The 19078-nt window shown below is 41.4% G+C and overlaps 1 protein-coding gene and 1 long non-coding RNA gene across 3 annotated transcripts in view; one reads left to right on the forward strand and one right to left on the reverse strand.

Moving 5' to 3' along the window:
- Positions 1-512: 512 nt before the first annotated feature.
- NTF3 (neurotrophin 3) overlaps positions 513-19078 on the reverse strand; it is a 46982-nt gene continuing 28416 nt past the window's right edge. The window contains exon 2 of the mRNA XM_021540068.3: positions 513-1307. Within this exon, the coding sequence (XP_021395743.1) occupies positions 513-1307 (795 nt within the window). The remainder of the gene's footprint in view (positions 1308-19078) is intronic.
- Positions 987-19078, forward strand: part of LOC110475723 (uncharacterized) — a 32349-nt gene continuing 14257 nt past the window's right edge. The window contains exons 1-3 of one of the 2 annotated variants that reach the window (XR_002466314.2): positions 987-1017; positions 1142-1250; positions 1903-2046. This is a non-coding gene — a long non-coding RNA (uncharacterized LOC110475723). Of the gene's footprint in view, positions 1018-1141; positions 1251-1902; positions 2047-19078 lie in introns of those variants that run through there. The other variant, XR_002466315.3, reaches the window with a different exon arrangement.

Raw genomic sequence — 19078 nt, forward strand, 5'->3', positions numbered from 1 at the left:
AGAAACTTTATTTTAGGGCTACCTGATGCCTGATAATTTGACATCATCTGCAGGCTACAACACATATTTTGGTCCTATTTTCTTTTTTTTTTTTTGGTGGTGAGGAGTCAACACTGCAGATCCAATTAAATATGAATGTATAGAGCAGGGAATATAAATATGTACACAACTCTTGGAATTGATCTGATTTTTAACAAGTTTACTAAATGACAGTCACTGGTTTGACAATACTGAATGAAAAATACTGATTTTACAGATTTTACAGGAAAGTTATGGTATGCTGCTGACAAGCAGTGTCACAAACAGTCTAAAAAAACCCCGGAGTTTGCCACGGCAGAGGCACACACCCTTTGCTCTTGTTTATTGAGAGAGAAAGCTTATATACTGTAGATTTGCTGAAGTTTAATAAATAAGGTCAACTTATAATATATATAAAACAATATAAACATTTATATGCTACATGCATATCATATAATTTAAAGTAATAATTTATATAGCAAAGAGATGCAGATCTATGTTCTTCCTATTTTCCTGGACAAGGCGCACACGCAGGAGGTGTCTATCCTTATCCACCTCCAGCCCACCAGTTTGTTGTTTTCTGAAGTCAGTGCTCTGACATAAGTTTGGGATGTCTTGCATTGGGAGTTCCAGTGCTTGTCATCGATGCCGCGGCAGCCGTTTTTTACCGGTTTGGCCTCTTTACACCTCGTTTCGTAAAAGTATTGCTTAACCGGAGAGTTGCCCGTTTTGATTTCTCCCAGAACAGTCACCTGGTGTCCCCTGATGTCGATGGCAGAGGATTTGTCCGTGACCCACAAACTTTCACTGTCACAAACGGAGTATTCCCCCCGGTGGCCCCTGTGCTCCGCGTACCTTTTCCGCCGGGAGGTTCTGTTCACCACCACGGAATTCCCGATGTAATCCTCCATGAGGTACAGTGGCGGTGGCTCCAGCGGCGTGTTGTCACTCAGGAGGACTCGGGGGGAGTTGTAGCGTCTCTGCTGCCTCAAGAGATCTGTATCCACTGAGATAACTGGCTGGAAGTCTGATTTCACATTTTCCTCTCCGTCCATGTCTTGCTGAGTGTCTGTTTTCTGCACCGTGTTTTGATAGTTTTCCTTAATGTCTACCATCTGTTTAGAAAGCTTGTTTTTTAAAATGTCTGCCTGAATGAGTTTAATAATAAGAGAATTTATTGAATCTTCTGGCAAACTCCTTTGATCCATGTTGGAAGACTGGATGCCACGAAGGTAAGCGAGAAATATCACATAAAACAAGATGGACATCACCTTGTTCACCTGTAAGATCTGCAAAGAAACAGAGAGTCAATGTTAAAACAGTCCAAGAGGGAGGTTTGCTAGAGGCTATAAACATGAAAATTGGGATGTTTTTTAGTAACATCTAATGTCTTTAAAGATACATATATAGAGGCATAGAAATAGGCTGTGTGTTTCTTTGAAGATTCTATTTGTTATACTTCATAATGAGTGCAACTCTTCTAATTTTTTTTCAATATTTCATCTATACTTTAGGCCTTGCTTTTCCCCTTTTCCATGCATAGTGGCATATGTATCAGTTAAGCCCTTTCTCTGCAGAGGTAGGTGGTTCTTGGGATAGTATGGCCAGGGCTTGGCAGCAGAGAGAGACCAAGTTACTTCCACAGAGTTTATTCCACAGAGAAATTTAGTTTCAGAATTGCAGGACAGGCAGAATAGAAAACTGTCTTACTGTGTACAATGAAAAAGTTCTGACTTTGCTAACTGTTGTCAGGTTTTGTGTGCTGAGATCTCTCAGACCCACCTAGTTCATATTTATCAAGTGGCTTCTGTTTAATGTTACCGTAAGAAGGAAATAAATCCTGTGTTTCAATAGTACTTTTGGTTTTTTTCTCTTTCTGCTAAGGGAAAGGGTTCTTGAAGGAAAATGATGCAGCCAAATCAGAAAGTGGTTATTAGGCATCTATAATACAAGTGTGGAATTCAGATGGACACACTGACCATTTTTTGAGTGTTGTTTGCAAGATTGGGGACTTCTTTTTCGTGATTTCTAAAGAAGTTGCTTTATTATATTTATATAAGGTGAAATATAATTGACATCAATTAGAAATATTCAAGGACAGATTGAGGACATCCCTCTTCCTACCATCTCCTAAAATGCAAAAATCTTGTTCAAAGATTCCGTATTTTGAAAACCATTCCTATAAATGTGCTGCTTCATGGTACTTAGCCATGCACTCCTCTATATGGTTTCCTGTGGTCTCCTACCAATTCAACTTTCTGTCCATATTCTAGAAGCTCATTTGTCACTTCTTTTTAAGCCTTTGTGTCATCTTGTTTGTGTAGTTGAGAGCCAGGAGCTCTCAGCTCCTGGGAGGTGGTTTTTCTCCTTGTATATTTGGACACCTGTATATTTGGTATTTGCATTAATATTTAAACTAAATCAATTTTCAATGTAAAATCCTAAGCCACAGATGTGAACCATTCACTTCAGAGCACACCTGTTTATAAATTTGCTGCACAAGTAGTGGATTGAAGGAGAAAACACAAAACTCATCTTAGACCATCCTCAGAGTCTGTGATAAACCCTGACTGTAGTACTGCTTCAAGTGACTCAGGAAAGCCTTGAATTTGATTTTCCTGCTCTTCAAACACATCCACCATGTGTCAGAGACCTCTGGCACTCTGGGATGAAGGCACAGAGTCATAGACCATGGGACATATGGAGTTGGGAGGATCCTGAGGACATCATCCTGGCCAATCTCACTGCTCACAGGAGTGTCAGCCAGAGCAGCTTGCAGAGAGGTGTGCCTACTGAGGTTTGGAATATCTCCATGGATGGAGACTCCACAACCCTCTAGACAACCCATTCCAGTGTTTCACCACCCTTAAACTTAAAAAAAATGTACATTTCATCTGTCAGCGTGTTTCCTATATCTAAATTTTTTTCCCATTGCCTCCTGTCCTTTCATGGACACACCTAAGTAGACCATGGCTCCATCTTTATTAATACCTCCTGTGAGGTGTTTTTACACTTCAGTAAAATCCCCCTGGGACTTCTCTTCTGCAGCATGAACAGCCCTAGCTCTCTCAGCCTCTCCTCTTGGTACAGTTGTCCTAATCCTTAATAATTTTCATGGATTTGCTTCTGTACTAAGGAGACCAGAACTGGAGACAGCACTCCAGATGTGCCTCTCCAGTGCTGAGATATGGGGAAGGATTCCCCTCCCTCCTGAACAGAAAAATTTCCACTTAAAGAAAAAAAAAAATCACCATTTTCTGCTTAAGAGGGTGAGCCATTTTCTGTTTCAGAAGGCAAAGGAAAAAAAAAAAAAAAAAAAGAAGAAAAAACCTTTAACTGAAAAACCTTCTGTCCACTCTAAACAAAACTCCTTTTTGCAAGATTTAGTCCCCACTTCACAGTTTGGAACAGCAGCAAAATCAGAGCTACCCTCTGTGGATATGTGAGCTGTCCTTTTATGGACAAGAAATGTGTTTTCTCCATTCTTAGTTTGTCACAGTATGAGTTCACCTAAATCTAGACTGTTGCTTGCAGCAATGTTTTGCTTTTGGTGGGGTGGGGTGGGGGGGAATCAAAGATGTTCAGTTACCATACAATTACTGTCATACCTGAATAAATACTAACTTAATGTAGATGGATCTCAGAGCTCAGACCTTTCTGGATAAAAAATTGCTGTGCAATTTCGCCGTCCCTCAGCATCGGATTTGCTTTTAAAAGCAGTAAAAATATTATTAAACAGATGCCATTGAGCAGATTTCTCATGGCACCCAGAATCCACGCACGGGACAACACAGGAGCCCATAGGGTGGTGAGCAAAGCCCTGCCAAGGCTCAGCTCAAAAGCCAGAAACATTATTCATGCCAACATGCAGCTGCATGCAATCCCTGCTCTGCTCAGTCTCAAAACGAAGTGGCACTAGCAAAACACACAAGTTGGAGCAGGTGATGAGGGGGGAAATGTAAGGCTGGAGTTCCTGCAGGCTCTCTTTAATGTCATGCTGCTCACAGAAAGGAAGGGCTGGGGACCTGAGATCTGGAGAAGCTAAAATGAGCTGGTTTTCTTCTCCATTTCTCCATTAATGAGAAAAATATTGAAATGTATTTTCCTGAACTTCATGTGAAATGTCTTATGGATTTGGTGGGAAAGATGTTAACTTTGAAATTCAAACTATAGTTTGATTTATGCTCCACAGATTATTTGCTGTAAAAGGAAAAAGGTTTCAGAACAAATCTTTATGTTTTTCTGGGTGCAAAACTTTGACAGAAAACACAAAGATTGGTGAGATTACAGTTTTCAGAGAATTCCTCCAACCTTGCAGTTTTAAAGTGCTGTTCAAAAAGTTCCAGTCCATGACTAAAAATTGTCAGGCTGTCCATGAAGTCCAGCACCTTAGAGTATGTCAAAAGCACTATTCTAGATAGGAGAAATGAGTGTACTTGGAAAACTGCAGCTGGTTTATGGCCTTGGCTGTAATATGGTTATCAGGCACATTAAAAGTATATTTGTTTGCAGGTCTGGGGAGTATTGCATTTGATGAATGGCTCTTTGCCCAAAATGGAACATCATGCCTGTCTGAACTGCAGATAATTTGATATTTATTTGGCATGGGTGTTGTTAAATCTGTAAAAAGGAAAGGAAAATGTAAAACATTAAAATGTTTATCTTTTCATATTTTCAAAGCAAGTAATTCTGGTGTTTCTGGCCCTGCCTCTAGAAGTTCCACAATGCAATTCACAAAGCAGAACAAGTGCTTACTCAGTGCTGCCCAGTGAGTAAATTATCTGTTGAGGGGACTTAGATTGCAGACATGATTTCAGCATATGTGTTCTGTCTGAGAGAATACTGACTCAAATTCCAGGTTCCTGGGGGGCACAGGATTCTGTGGACCTCAGCAGAATCTACTTCAGCATAAGCAGCTTTTTCTTTGGCTTTTTGGAGAATGTTATAAAAATCTCCCAGCAATTCAATCCTTCACATGATTTTTTTCTGCCTTTTGTTGGGTTGGGGATCCTTTTTTTTTTTTTTTTTTTTTTTTTTTTTTAATTCATATTATTTATTTCAAGTGGAAAGATTTTGCCCAAGCTAAATTATTTGTGATGCTAGTGCGATATTTTTGTTGTTCTTCATGGTTCTTGTAATTTTCCACATGTAAATTCCTGACAAAAGTTCATTTTGGCTGTGTTTGTGGCTGGTTTAGACTAAGCAAATTTGACTTGGAGATTGCTGACATTTGTGGCTCAGAGGGGAAAAGCAAAGAGTACAGAAAAAAAAAGCTCATGCATTGAAAATCTGATTGATCTCCCAACTGTGGCTTAGCTTTACCCTATTTCAATGATTTGTATTGCTGCCTATCAATGCAGTTTTAGCAGGGTATTAATTCTGTCTGAGCTAGGTGGCTCAGGGAAGCTCTACATTTAGGAGAAGTAAATAAGCTTACCTCTTCCTTCCATTGATAAATTCAATCCTTAATAAACTCTGGCAAACCATTTGCTGCTCTTTTCAGACTCACCACTTTATGTAGTAGTGAAAAATTTAGTTTAGTTTTGTTTGTGGTGATTTAAAAGATATGTGTATAGCTTTATCCTAGTCAGTATCAGACCATTCCACACAGGGAAAGAATGAAACATCATTTTAAATGTTCTGCAGAAAGCATGAAATCCTAGCACTGTGAGAGACTGCCCAAGTATTTACTTGTAAGTCACTGCTAAGAGGAACTGGAATAGAAGGAAAACTGACTGGTGAGTTTTACATTCAGCATTGTAATACCCCACATGATTTATGTAAGCCAGCTTGAACTGTTTGGCACTTTCTACAAAAATTTAGGAGCAGCTTCTGTTCTTTAGACCAAGCAACTAATGATCCTTTGTGGTGGCTGACAGCTTTTCCAGGCTTTTAACAAAGAAGAAAGTGTAATTATTGTCACTGTTTGCTGAACAAGTCATGGATTCCCCTGTTGATTCCCTCTTCCTAATGACTATGTTGGAAAGAAATGCAGCCCTCTTCCTCTGTGCTTTGGGGGACATGGGGAAGGCATAGAACAAGAAAAGAATTCGGAATGTTGAAAAAGGTGGGACATAACTGTGTCTGAAAATTTGCAGTGTTCCAGGATAGTAATCGACTGCTTGTACAAGATGGATTTACGAAGGTAGGTTGCTGCAGAGTGCTGAATGTCACTGCAGACACTCTCATGAATGCTTTCACTTCTCAGGATACAGAAATTCCAACACAGACAGATTGAAGTTAAAGCTTTCACAAGAGCCCTCTAAGAAGCTGAAGAATTCAGAGAGAAAATCAAGTGATGGCAGCCTGAGTTGCTAACCCTCCCATCCTGTGGGGCAGCCAAACTGCAAGTTAGCCTGAGGGGATTTGAAACAAATCCATTCCTGTGGCACACTGGCAGGGGAGTGCACCTGAGGGTGAGCCCACCAAGGTTTCTTCATCTCTGCAGCAGCTCAGAGGTGTTTTCATTAATTTACTCGAGGCCATTTATCAGAGAGATGCCACATATGAGCACTGAGCCCCAGTAGCCTCCAGTGAATGGTATATACGTGATTTCTTATGGAAATGGAGTTCACCCCACAGAGTCATTGGCATTTCCTCTTCAAATGACTGGCTGAGCAAAGCACAGCAGGACAGCTGTGCACCTGAGCATGTAAAACTCCTCTGCACTTGGAAGCGACCCACAACATTGTGGGGGTGACCACGACGCTGTTGGTCCCTGGGGAAAGCTTTCCCAACTGGTGACATCTTCCTGAGGGCCAGTTTTGTGAGAACACCTCTGCTGCAAGGAGCAGTCTGTGCTCTGAGCTGTCAAATGAGCTGTGTGGAGTCACACAGGTGATTGCAATTGCAGGTCTGTGTCTACATTTGATCCTTCCACAGAAATATCTGTATTTTTTGGAGATGAAGAAGAGGCTGCTGGACATATACCTGCCTGATTCCATGAGAAATGTCAGGAGCAGTTGCTCTGTGCTTACCTAGATCTTTGGATTGGCTGCTGCTTCTCACAGCTTGTGCACAGTGAATTCTTGTGAGGTTTTGGCCCTGCACCTTCCTCCCCTGCTGTGGGAATCCAGAGCTTCCCTCTGGCTGCCCTGGCAGGTCTGAGACCCTGGCAGGGGTCAGGAACCCCCCTGGACAGAGCCCCCAGAGACACTGTCTGTGATCTCTGTCCATGGAAAAGAGTTTTCAATCTTACAGGATGAATTACAAGCTCTGAGTGTTTGATATAAGTAATAATTAAGTGAGGCACGGGTGCAAAAGTAAAATTTTAGGATTCTAGATTAGGGGTTCAAAGGGGACAAGATGGAGAAAATTGGGTGTGTCTTGTCCTTTTTCTCCTTCTTCACGCCCTCCATGTTTCACTGTGGTGTTGGCATTTTTCTGTTGGTTCAGGCTGGGGACACACTGTCCAACGTAGGTGACAGATACTGGCACGTTATTGTAAATCCAGCCCAGGAAGTTTCTGGTATTTAATGTTTGTAACATCCCACTGAGGGCAGAGCCCCACACGCTGCCCTGCAGGACAGAGCTGGGCAGGGCAGCAGAACATGTTAGAGATAAACAGAATAAACAACCTGGAAACCAGCACAGACCAATTATGGCTTCTGCTTTGGCAGCAGGGCTGAAATACAGAGACTTTCTACAATCTCAGAATCATCAATACCACAGATTCTGACACCAACACCAGGGCACTTGAGAGCTCCCTGGAGGCATTTGGCAGTCCCCAGCATCCTCTCGCAATCCCACTGGGGGACTGCACTATTAATAATATCCTGTACGATATCACCAGTCCCAGCTCCATCCCCAGGTCTAGAATCAGCTATAGGAGTAGGCAGCCTTTTCTCAGTCACAATGAGGTCCTTTTCCATTCTAGGTCCATCCCTCACTGACACTTCTGTGACATATTTACATGTTTACACCTGTCTGTCTATGCCCCACTGCCACGGTATCATTTTGCATGAAGCAGCTGACTGATTAATCTGTGTACTGTGGAGGTCAGAAGGAGGGGTTTGAAGGTTGTGATCCCAATTTCCCTGGTGTGTTGGAAGAGTTTTGTCACATCTTTGTTTGTTAATTTTTATATCTGCAAAGGATGGAGCTCTATTGAATGATTGTGGTGGTTTATTACTCTGGGTATATACCCTGACATCCTCTGCTTTCCCTCTCAAAGAACTGGCTGATTTTCCCCTACTGAGAGAGCAAAGGCTGGAAGAAATGGGATTGTTCAGCCTGGAAAAGAACACATTTTGGGGTGACCTCATTGTGGACTTCCAGTGCCTGTAGAGAACATACAGAAAAGATGGAGAGAGACTCTTGACAAGTGCCCAGGGTGACAGGACAAGGGGGAATGGCTTCACACTGACAGAGAGCAGGGTTAGGTTGGATATTGGGAAGAAATTGTTCCTGTGAGGGTGGGGATGACCTGGCACAGGTTTCTCAGAGAAGCTGTGGCTGCCCCATCCATGGCAGTGTTCCAGGCCAGGTTGAACAGGGCTTGGAGCAACCTGGAATAGTGGAAGGTGTCCCTGCCCATGGCAGGGGGTGGAACAAAGTGACCTTTAAGGTCTCTACCAGGCTAGGCCATTCTGTGATTCTCACATCACTGATATTGGAGCAATCCCTAAGTGTTTCACTTGGTTATTACTGACAAAGTAGGAGTACTGCCATTGTTCCCTTTTTCAAAGAGCAGAAACTAGAATACACGGAAATCAGCTGATATTTGCAAGGTCAGACAGGTTGGGGTTTTTGTGTTGCACTGGCTGGATCAGGGAAAGCCACCTGTAATGTTGTTTCAAAGTTTATCTATCAATGAAATCATGAATTACAGGGAAATAATACTGTCGTAGAGATAAACCTGTAGTGGGGTAAATAATTTCCACAAAAGCTGAAGTATCTCTTCATATTATTCACTCTGTAACTCTGAAACCTGTCCAAAGTACAAAGAAATCTAAAGGTCATGTCCATAGCTGAATAAATAGCTTGACTTGACAGGACCTGTGCTTAATTTGAAGATTTAAGAAGATTTGCCCAGATCTTTGCACTTGCATATTTTTTTCCTCAGAAGTAATTTGCAAACAGAAGAATAGGAAACTCGAGAAGTAAAATATTGTGTATAGTTTAAGCTGATTAACTGTGTGTTAGTTAATCTTTTCATTACTGTTTGTTAATAGCAGTAGGGCTAAGCAGCAAACAAATTAAATTTGCAGCTGAATTTGGAGGGGATGCAAACAGCAATGAGCAAAGAGAAATACAATCTGCTGGGGAGATGGAGAAATAAAACATTGGCAGAAATTACAAAATGAAACCTGAAGTAGAAATTAAAAGCTCATGTGCTGGGGAAATATTAATGTTGAGGAGTGATATACAGAGGCAAAAAGAAACTTAGAAAGAAGCAATACCTTATCAGACCCAGGAATATTCTAAAACTTTGAAAAAGCACAGTATTTAATAAATGCAAATGCCAGGGCATTTTGTTGCAGAGCTGGAAGGGAATTTCTGCTTCTTGTGTCACAGCAGTAAAATTGGGAAAGATGCTTGAAAGATGGAAAGTATTGTCATACAAAAAGACAATCAGGAAGGGGAAGCAAAAATTACTGAAAAGGTTGTAAAACAGACCTTTGAGGAAACTGCCTGGAAGGTGCAAGCATTTGCCTTGAGTGTCAGAAAGAGCATGACACAAAACCCAGGGCAAAGATCTGGAAAGTGTAAGCACTGGGGAAAGGGAACTTTTGCTGTAGGGTGGGGCAAAGGAGTGCAATCAGGAAAACTGGGATTAAGCTGAGGAAAGGGAAGTTAGGCCCATCATCAAAAGCAGTTTTCAAGCTCTGCAAGATGTTTGTAACAAACCCAAAGCCACACCAAAGAGGCCTGGGTTTCGTGTTTCTTCACAGCACTGCAACTCCATTTAAATCTTTTCTTGAAACAGTTTGAAGATCCATTAACCTTTCAAGTCAACCTGGACCTACTTTGGCTCAACCAGGGCTGATTAATTGTTTTGTATTAAAGCCAGGCAATAGTTGCAATTCCTCTTATTTTTGTCAAAGAGATGCTTTGAAGGCTTAAGTTGTCCATAATTAAAGCTGAGAGAAGCCTTCTAGATGAAGCTCCTTTCACCTCCCCACAGTTCTGGGGGCTTCAAGCCTGCTCTTGTAAGAGATTGTCCTGATTGTTCTATTTAAAAATGCGAGAGGTGGATTTTTTTAAACTTGGTAGCAGGAGGAGAAAGGGAAGAACCTCTCAAATTATCTGGATTTTGTCCCTCTCCTGCTAGGCTATGAAAGAGCAGCCTCTTGGAGACCCTGTGATGCTGGATGATCTGACATGTTTTTACATTTACATTGCCACAGGACAACTCATTTTTTTTAGGGACCCCCCCAAAAAAAAAAAAAGAATCAACCAAACAAACAAAAAACCCCAAACAAACAAAAAAACCAAACCAAAACCAAAACAAACAAACAAACAAAAAAACAGCAAAAAAAATATATCTCTATTTGTTTGCTTTTCTGCTATTAGGAAACTTGAAGGGAAAACTGTTTTCAGCTTTGACTTTCAATATATCATTATTTTGCAGGATTTTACATTGAAAGCAAAAGAGTTTCTGGGTTTTTTTGTTTCAGAAGCTGGAAACAACTTCTGTTGTTTTTAACATCTTCTGATTTCCTTTTTCTTTTGTGAAGTAAGAAAAACAGTGAAATCAAGCAAACAAACAGAATAAAGTGAGGGCTGAAAATTCAGAAGTGTAGTCTTATTATGAAAATCTTGGATTCCTAAGCCTGATTCATGAGTACAGACAGGACTTGCATCCACAAGGAAAAATAAATAGAGGGGATTGAGAATGCTAGTTAGAAATGAAGTGAGCTTTTGTTTGGGTAGAATTAATATAGATCCTGAAATTAACCTGAGATACTTCTGTCATTAAAATTTAAAAAAATGGCATTTATTTGTTTTTCTGAGAGCTCTTCTATGACCCTTGAACACAGATGTTTGCACTGAGTGTATGGAATCACTGAATCACAAAATCATTAAGGTTGGAAAAGATCTTTAAGAGCATCATGTCCAACTGGTGACTGCCAACAAGAGAGCACTAAGTGTCACATCCAGTTATTCCTTGGACACCTCCAGGAATGGGGACTCCAAACCTCCCTGGGAATCCCTTTCCATCGTTTAGCTGGTTAAGAAGGGACAACATTGCTGCTCTGGAGTTTGTCCCAAGCACTGATCCTTGCTGGGGAAGAGCTGCTCCATTTCCCCCAGAATTGCACCTGTGTTTGCTTTTCCAAAGGCTGTGACTCTGCCTTTCCCTGAATCCATGCACAAATATATCCCTGGCCACTCTGTGAATCAAAGGCTGCTCTCTGAATTGCCTTTCCCTATTCCTCAAAGGTTCACAACCCCCCAGATATAAAAAGTCTTGTTAGCTTGCAGGTGCAGTGTGTCTGATGCAGCGTTCTTAAGAAAAGGATCCCAGACCTGATCCAATTATTTTAAATCCACCACAGGAACTCAGTGAAATCAGCATTAATTGGACAAAGCTTTTGTACAATAAGAAAGGCAGGGGATGACAATGTAACTGAATACAGCTGATGTTTGAGTTTTATTTTAACATACATCATGCAACTGAATTGTTTCCATCAGAATTGTGATTTGAAATTAGCATCTTTTCCATGCCCTTTGCACAGGTGTGGTAGCTCACTCACAACCAGCTTAAAACAAAGTTTTTAAATTCATTCTCAGAGAAAAAGGAGTCTTGTATTTCTGATGAAGCAGAAGTGTTATGGTGGGGGGAAAGGTTATAAGTTTGTTTCTTTGCAAATATCTCAGACTTTAAAAAGAGCTTTGTACAGAAAGAGCTTGTTTGTTCTGGCCAGTTAAATAAGATGGTTGGTAGGAGACATCACCTGTACCAACAACTTCTCTCAGTGAAATCATGAGGGCTCTCCTAGAGCTGCTCCCAGATGCAGAGTGAAGCCCTTGAGCCCCTCTTATGGAGAAGAGCTTGCAAATGCAATGTGTGCCCATGCCAGACTTGTGTTTTATTCCCTTTGCATCTGAATCTTTCAAAAAGCCATTGCCCATTTGGAGCAAAAAAGTCATCCTGCTAATTTGCCTTATTTTATAGCAAATAGTTTACACATAGCCCTGTCCTGAGGGTAAGGACTGTTCTGGCAAATCCAGCTCCTCTGCATTTTTTTCCTGGTAGAAATCTGGTCGAAAAGAAACTTTGCTTGGGAGTCCCCCTGTTCATCAATGTGCATGTGGATAAAATTTCCTGTATGCAATTCTTGAGATGTGGAAGTGTTCCAGTTTCAACTCTCAGTTCACACTTTGTCATGAGTTTGACTATATTTGGGGATTAATGCTCAAGGGTGACAGGAGTATTCTGGTCCTGGTCTAGCAGAATATCTGATTTTTAAGTTTGTGAGTTGCCCCGCTGCAGTGCAGACTGCTCACACATTCAGCTCATGGTTGAATGCTCTGCTGATTTCCATCCAAAATGTCCAATAATTTGCAAATCAGGATCTCTAGAAGCCTTTCCAAAGTCAAAGCATGATTTCTGTATTCTCCCACTGTAGTAATGCAAGCTCTGCACCTCTGCCAGGTCCAAAACTCGTCTGAAAATGACTTTGGTTTTTGGAAACCATGGAGGTTTTTGTTATCTTTCACTCCAGATGCCATTTTGCTGTTGATACACAATGCATTCCCTGCTCCCCCTTGCCAAAAATCCTTGAAAGTGGAATTTTTAGAGCTGGAGTACTTTAACACATGTTGTCTCTCACCCAGCATATTATCTCCAGATATTTGACAGAAAAGCAAAGTCTTAAACTGGGCATGTGAAGGAGGCAAATGAGATGTACCACAGCTGGTCTTACCTCTCCTTACACAGTCAGTAACTTGTATGGCTTTTTAGAAAATCCCTTCTTACTGAAGAAATTCTGGTTGTGTAAAAAATTATAGAAGGGCAGGATTGAAGTCATTCTCAGGGTATAAGAACCAGGAATGGAAAGAATAATTTTTTTAGCAGACTTCTGGTCACCTCTTTTCGGATGCACAGTTTATACATTTCACAAAAGGATCCTAATCCCATTCTAACCACCCCAAAATTCACAGAATCACAGAGTCATGGAGTGGTTTGGGTTGGAAGGGACCTCAGGGATCATCTAGTTCCAAATCCCCTGCTAACAGAAGGTAAGAGAGGGCTGCTGTTGTTTTCCAGTTTGGGAAATGAAACCCAGGTAGGTTGTATGACTTTTCCTAAGTTATGCAAGCTAAAGCTCACATGGGAAGAAAATGGGAGAGTGACCCTTCAGACCTTCCTCTCATGAGGTCTGGGCTGGTTAGGTTAGTTCTACACACTAGATTAGCCTCTTCCTTCAGCTTCTTCCCCACACTCTGCTGGCCTTAACCAGAGCTGGCCAAAATCAGAAGTCATTCCATGGCATATTTCTTCTACTGAAGTGGTAGTAAAGGGAAACAGCCCCTACTCAAGTGAAGTCAGAAGCAACAGGGAAGCAAGCAGAGGGAAGGAAAAGGATGTGGAAAGCATTGCCATGGCTGGCTCATGCACAACATCTCAGGTGCCTTGAGGAATTAAGAATAACTTTGAATGAGCTTAAAAAAAGGATCAAGCCAATGTAAATCAGCTGTAACAGTTCAGTAGTTTTCCCCAGGAACCGACAAAACAATCAAGGGAAGAATTTTTAATTCTGCACATAGGAAAAGCCTGGTCCTAGACTTCAATTTGCACAGTAGAAATCCCTGATTAAAAAGGAGCCAAACACTGTTGTGCTTCAGGAAGTGGGAGAATTAGGGATGCTTACTTTGGACGATGGTGTAACTTTACAGCCTATACGAGGGGAGATGCACAGCTGCATCTCCCCAGGAGCGGGGAGCTGAATCTATTGTGAGTCAGTCACAGTTCCTCCCTATCTTCCCTCCACCACCACTTGCACTCCCTTTGCTCTGCTACAAAAGTCAATTACTTCATCCTCATTTTTTTTTCTTTCCTTTCCTTTCCTTTATTTTTTTTGGTTTTTTTTCATGGAGCAGTTTACTCTCCCATGCTCCCAGCCAGCTCTTTTGGCGAGCGAGGAAGCGGAGTGGGGTGAAGCTTGGGCTCTCTGCACTTCTGTCATCTCAGCATCCCCTCTCCACCCACTTCCTCTCAGCAGGGAGTATTGGGTGAGCAATACCCAATACTCCCTGCTCCTCTGGCTGCAGGAAGAACTGTTCTGAGCAAGCTGAGCTTGAAAAGCCATGGGAGCAAAGCTGGGGAAGAAGGGGGGACAATCCTCCCTCCCTTTTATGTTCCTGACTAGATACCAGCTCTGGCAAAATGTGGTGAGAAGCAAGAGCATCCTGTGCAAATTCTGAGGTAAAGGCCTGTGTTCAAATGAGATGGGATATTACAAATGCTGGGAAACTGGGGAGATTATTCCCTGAGTCCTCTGAAGGACCTTCCTAACCTGCTTGCAGTCTGTTACCAGAAAATATGGAAAGGAGCCCACTGCAAAAACAAAACAAAGCAATCACATCCTCAGGAACTTCAGGGAAGCAAACATATGGGGGAACTTTTTTACAAAAGGTGAGAGGTCAGTCAATATCTTGGGATAACTGCATGTAAAGGGGATAAAAAGTTCTCAGGCCTTTTTGACAGTGAGAACACAAAGAGCTTTGCTGAGCTGCATGCAGGAATAATGGGCTTTTTCAATGGAAAGCAGCTTTTTCTATGGCTGGAGCTGATGGGAAACCTACACATATTCAGAAGATATCTCCTGTGCCTTCCTAGGAAAAGACAAAAGCACACAGAAGCCACTTTTCTGTCATGTGCTCCCATCACCTCACCCTAAACCAACATCTCTGGGCTGAGAACACCTCAAGCCTCAGAGATGTCATCCTTGACAGTGTCATGAAGGTCTCTTTCTTGTCTGCATTTATATGAAGGCACAGTTTGGGATGTCAAGCCTACGGCAGGGCTTTGCTTGAGATCTAGGTGAGTGGAAAGCAGAAGAGAACCTGGCAGGTCAAGCCTGGGGGTTTCAGACTGTCTGGACCATTGAACTCAAGGGCATGGGCAGAAGTTTGGTTTATGAGCAAAATATTTTGCTGGAGTTATCCAGCAAAGATAAGACACATATTTTTAGACTGCTAGAAATTAGGGAAAATTGAAAAGGATATTTACTCTCATTTTAAATTATTAAATGGTATTATGCTTGGAGACAGTTGTGAATATGCAACTCTTAAAAATTAAAGCTTGAGGCCAAACTCTGCTTTTGGTCACGCAGAAAGCAGGCGACTGCAGACTGAGTTGCATAAAACTGAGGTCATAATCTGGCATAAAGTCTGAGCTGGCTTGGTTTTCTCTTCAGCTAGTGTCAGTACTGGTAAGCTGTTATGAGGAAACCCAATAGGGAATGGGTCAGGTGTTAATGCTCACAATCAGCATGATTCCTAATAAACTGGAGGAATTTAAGAAACAATGCTGTGTCTTCTGCTTAAAAATTGCTTGCATAGACTTAAAATACTTTTTAGACTTAAAATAACTCTGCAGACTTGTGTAGTGCTGCTTCAGATTTACCTGGATGAAGAAAGTGTGACTGTTTTTGGAAGGGAAGGTCTTTCAGTGGCAGGTCTCTAACAATATTGAAAAATGGAATATACAAATATCTGAACAACAAGCTGATAAAACAAAATAAACTTCTTGTCTTCTTTTCTGTGCTCTATCACCAAGTTGAAACTAAGATCAGCACTTCACTAAATTATTTCCTTTTCCTTAAATTTGGGAATAATACTGAGTTTAGACTGAAGTTGTTGTGCTGGTCTACAGCTGTGTGGAAGAAAAAAACAGCATTACTGCAAGAAAGGAGACTTTTTCATCTACATTCTAACAGAAGAAATGCCTTTAGTGCAGGTATCACTCCACAAAAATGTATTGTAACTTCATTGCCTTCCTCCTAACCTGCAATTTTTGTCAGTGAAAATGAGAGTTTTATACACAGTGTAAAGGCAATGAACGATCTCTCAATTTTCTTTAATTTGTTTCTAACTGAAGAGAAATGTTCAGACTACAGTAAGGTCTCAGGTTCAAGATTTGAAATTGAAGTTCTGGATTGGTGTTCAATATTTTCCTTCAGGAGATAGAATCTGAAATACCTAGCAGGGAGCCTGAGGAACAACTTGTTCAAGGACTGTTTTGTACTGAAGTCCTCACTTACAAAACTCCTTGTGAAAGCAGAACAGAATACAAAAAAAGAAGGTTTTTAAGCCATTGCTATTGAACCCAAAGAACATCGCCCTTAAAATGTTAGTAGCTTTTGTCCTTCGTGTTCTGGGAAGGCAAAATTACAGCCCAATGAAAATGGAATAAACCAAAACCCACCTTAGGAAGGTGGAAAGAAGAATAAATAATGCTTATCCTTTGGAGCACAGGCAGTGTTTGACTCCCCTAAACAAATACACAAATAAATAGGAATTGTATTCCTTTTGAAGCTTCCATGGCAGTAAATTTCCTTATGGAGTGCCCTGTCATTTTCTTTCCTGAAAACATTCATGCTCCTTGCTTGAGCTGTAACGTGTTCCATATGTCACATTGCCTTTGTATGAAACAGTTCAGACTCAGCTCTCCTTTCATCCCCCTGACCTAATTTTAAGGTCTTACTGCTGTGGAGGACTAATCTGGATTGGTTTGATCAGACCCTTCTATTTTATAAATACCATTTAACACACCACAACTTTTTTCCCCCCTTTTCCATAACAATAAGCCCAACCAAATTGTTCTTTGTTAAGTGTTGCTCTTATAAACTCCCTTAAATTCAACATCTAATTGAACAGTGCTCTCTGTCTCAGTTCATTATTGTACTGTTTGCTTTCATTTAAGTGAATTTTTAAAGTAATGCAAAACAGAAGCTTAATTATCCTCTTGTTTTCCTGGTATTCTCTGGAGTAAATGCCAAGGAGGATTTGTTTTTGCTAATTTTTTCTTTCTTTGCATACAACATAAATTTTTTCCTGCACAAACACTTCTTTTGATCTTATTTCTTGGAATAAATTTCATTTAGTATATCCACAAAGATTTTTTATGCCTTCCCATCATTCTTCTGTGTATGAAATGTATATGCTTAAATATGGTCCAGATTGTTCAGTTCACTAATTACAAAATTCTCACTCTTAGTGTTCCCTGTGCCTCACCTCTTTCTCTAACACTGGTTTAGACTGGGAGAAACTCCACTGCAGCTGATAAAGTGAAACTTGTGCAAACTAAGCACAAGTGACAAAAGAAGGGCCACCTCTCTTTCTGATTCTGTTCTATCAATATTCACATTCTTCAAATATTCCAAACCATAACCCTGACACAATGTCTTTTCAGTGGGTTAATCTGCTTGCTATCAGTTCTGTTTGTTCTCCTGGTGGGAAAAAAAAAAAAATCAAACCATTTTAAAAAGGATTACCAGCTCAACCATGAAATTTTAACTGAGTCTGTATCAAAGAGGTACTGGTGTAAAGCAGAATCAATCAGGGACTACAATATTAGGGAAAAATTCTCCACAAAAAGGGTTGCAAAGCATTGGAACAGATTAGCCAGGGAAGTAATAGAGTCACCATCCCCAGATTTGTCCAAAATACATGTGGATATGGCACTTGAGGACACAATTCAGTGGTGGCCATGGAGGTGCTGGGTTACCAAATGGATTTGGTGATCTCAGAGGCCTTTTCCTACATTATCAATTCTGTGATTCTGTGATTCCATGCTTCCCCTTGCCTCTGACACAGCCACATGGGCAGCACTCTCTGAATCTGTCAGTCAGGGATGGATCTTCTCTCTCAGTGTCTCTGATTGTGGAAAGCAGCTCCCTCCACCTGTACCTGATTGTGCCTCTGCCTGTTTCCAGGTGGATTCAACCTGCTGTAGGCCCAGGTGTTTTTCATTTTGTTTTTAAAATCAAAATCTCTGTCAGACAGAGGTTACCTGTACACCATGGACACAGATGTGCTGCTGCAAAGTCCTTGTGTTGTACAGCTTATGCTTGGGAAAGGGCATAGCTCTGGTGGTGGTAAAATCCCTTTTTTTTTTTTTGGTCATGTCCTGTCATCCCATTAGAACTTTTTAGGCAGAGGCAACTGCCTGAATTGTGGCTCTAGACAAGCCCTTTTGCTCTCCTTAGCATCTAGAAACTTGTGATTTTGTATTTTTAGAGTATTTACTGTCATGATATTCCCACCAGGCTGAATGTTGCTCCAGTGATTCCTGCTTTGTAAGTGAAAATCCTTCTGCCAAAGAGAGGAGCTGACCTGCCTGAGGCACACAGGAGACCTGTGGTGTGACAGGGCTGGAAGAAGCCAATGCAGGCAGGGGCCAGAGCAGCACACTTCATTGTGCAGCACCAAAAATGAATTTTGGTTTGTGCTGTGGTCAGGTTCTTTGGTTTCCTAAAAAATCAAACTGCAGCTGAAACTTCCACAGCAGTTTGGATGTTCTTAAATTTTTATGCCTGATACCAATGGCTCTGAGATTCTCTCCCTTGGCTGGACTTCCCTCATCCTTTCTCTCTGGCCATCTGATGAAAGTTAAACACCTTGAGATCTTCTCTCAACAGTGGCCAAGTTAAAAGTTAGTTAGGAGGGACTTAGAGAAAGACACAGGGGCAGTATCACCACATCAGACTCATGCATTACAGAAATTCCTGGGAATTGGGCGAGATGGGCTATGGACACGTGGAGAAACACTCCTGGATTTTGCCCCATTATCTTTGTTGGAGCCTTTTGGTCTGTGCAGCCCACAACAGCCTTTTCATTCCCTCATTCCCTCTGCCACAGCCCCAGTTTACCCTGGTGTCTCCTCCACCAAGAGCAGCTATACAAAAAAATTTCCTTCCTCTCTGCCATCTCTGCACAACAGCTGAGAGAAGAAAGAAGAGCTGAAAACCAGAGTCCTCCCCTTCACATTTAGTACCTGTTCAGCAGGTAGTTTCTTACTCCTGAACACTTTAGCTCAGGTGGGCAAAGGAGGACAGACTTTGAATGCAGAACATTGAGCCAAACTATCAGAGAGAGCAATTGAAGT

Source organism: Lonchura striata, chromosome 5 (genome assembly GCF_046129695.1).
Source record: "Lonchura striata isolate bLonStr1 chromosome 5, bLonStr1.mat, whole genome shotgun sequence".
Taxonomy (NCBI): Eukaryota; Metazoa; Chordata; class Aves; order Passeriformes; family Estrildidae; genus Lonchura; species Lonchura striata.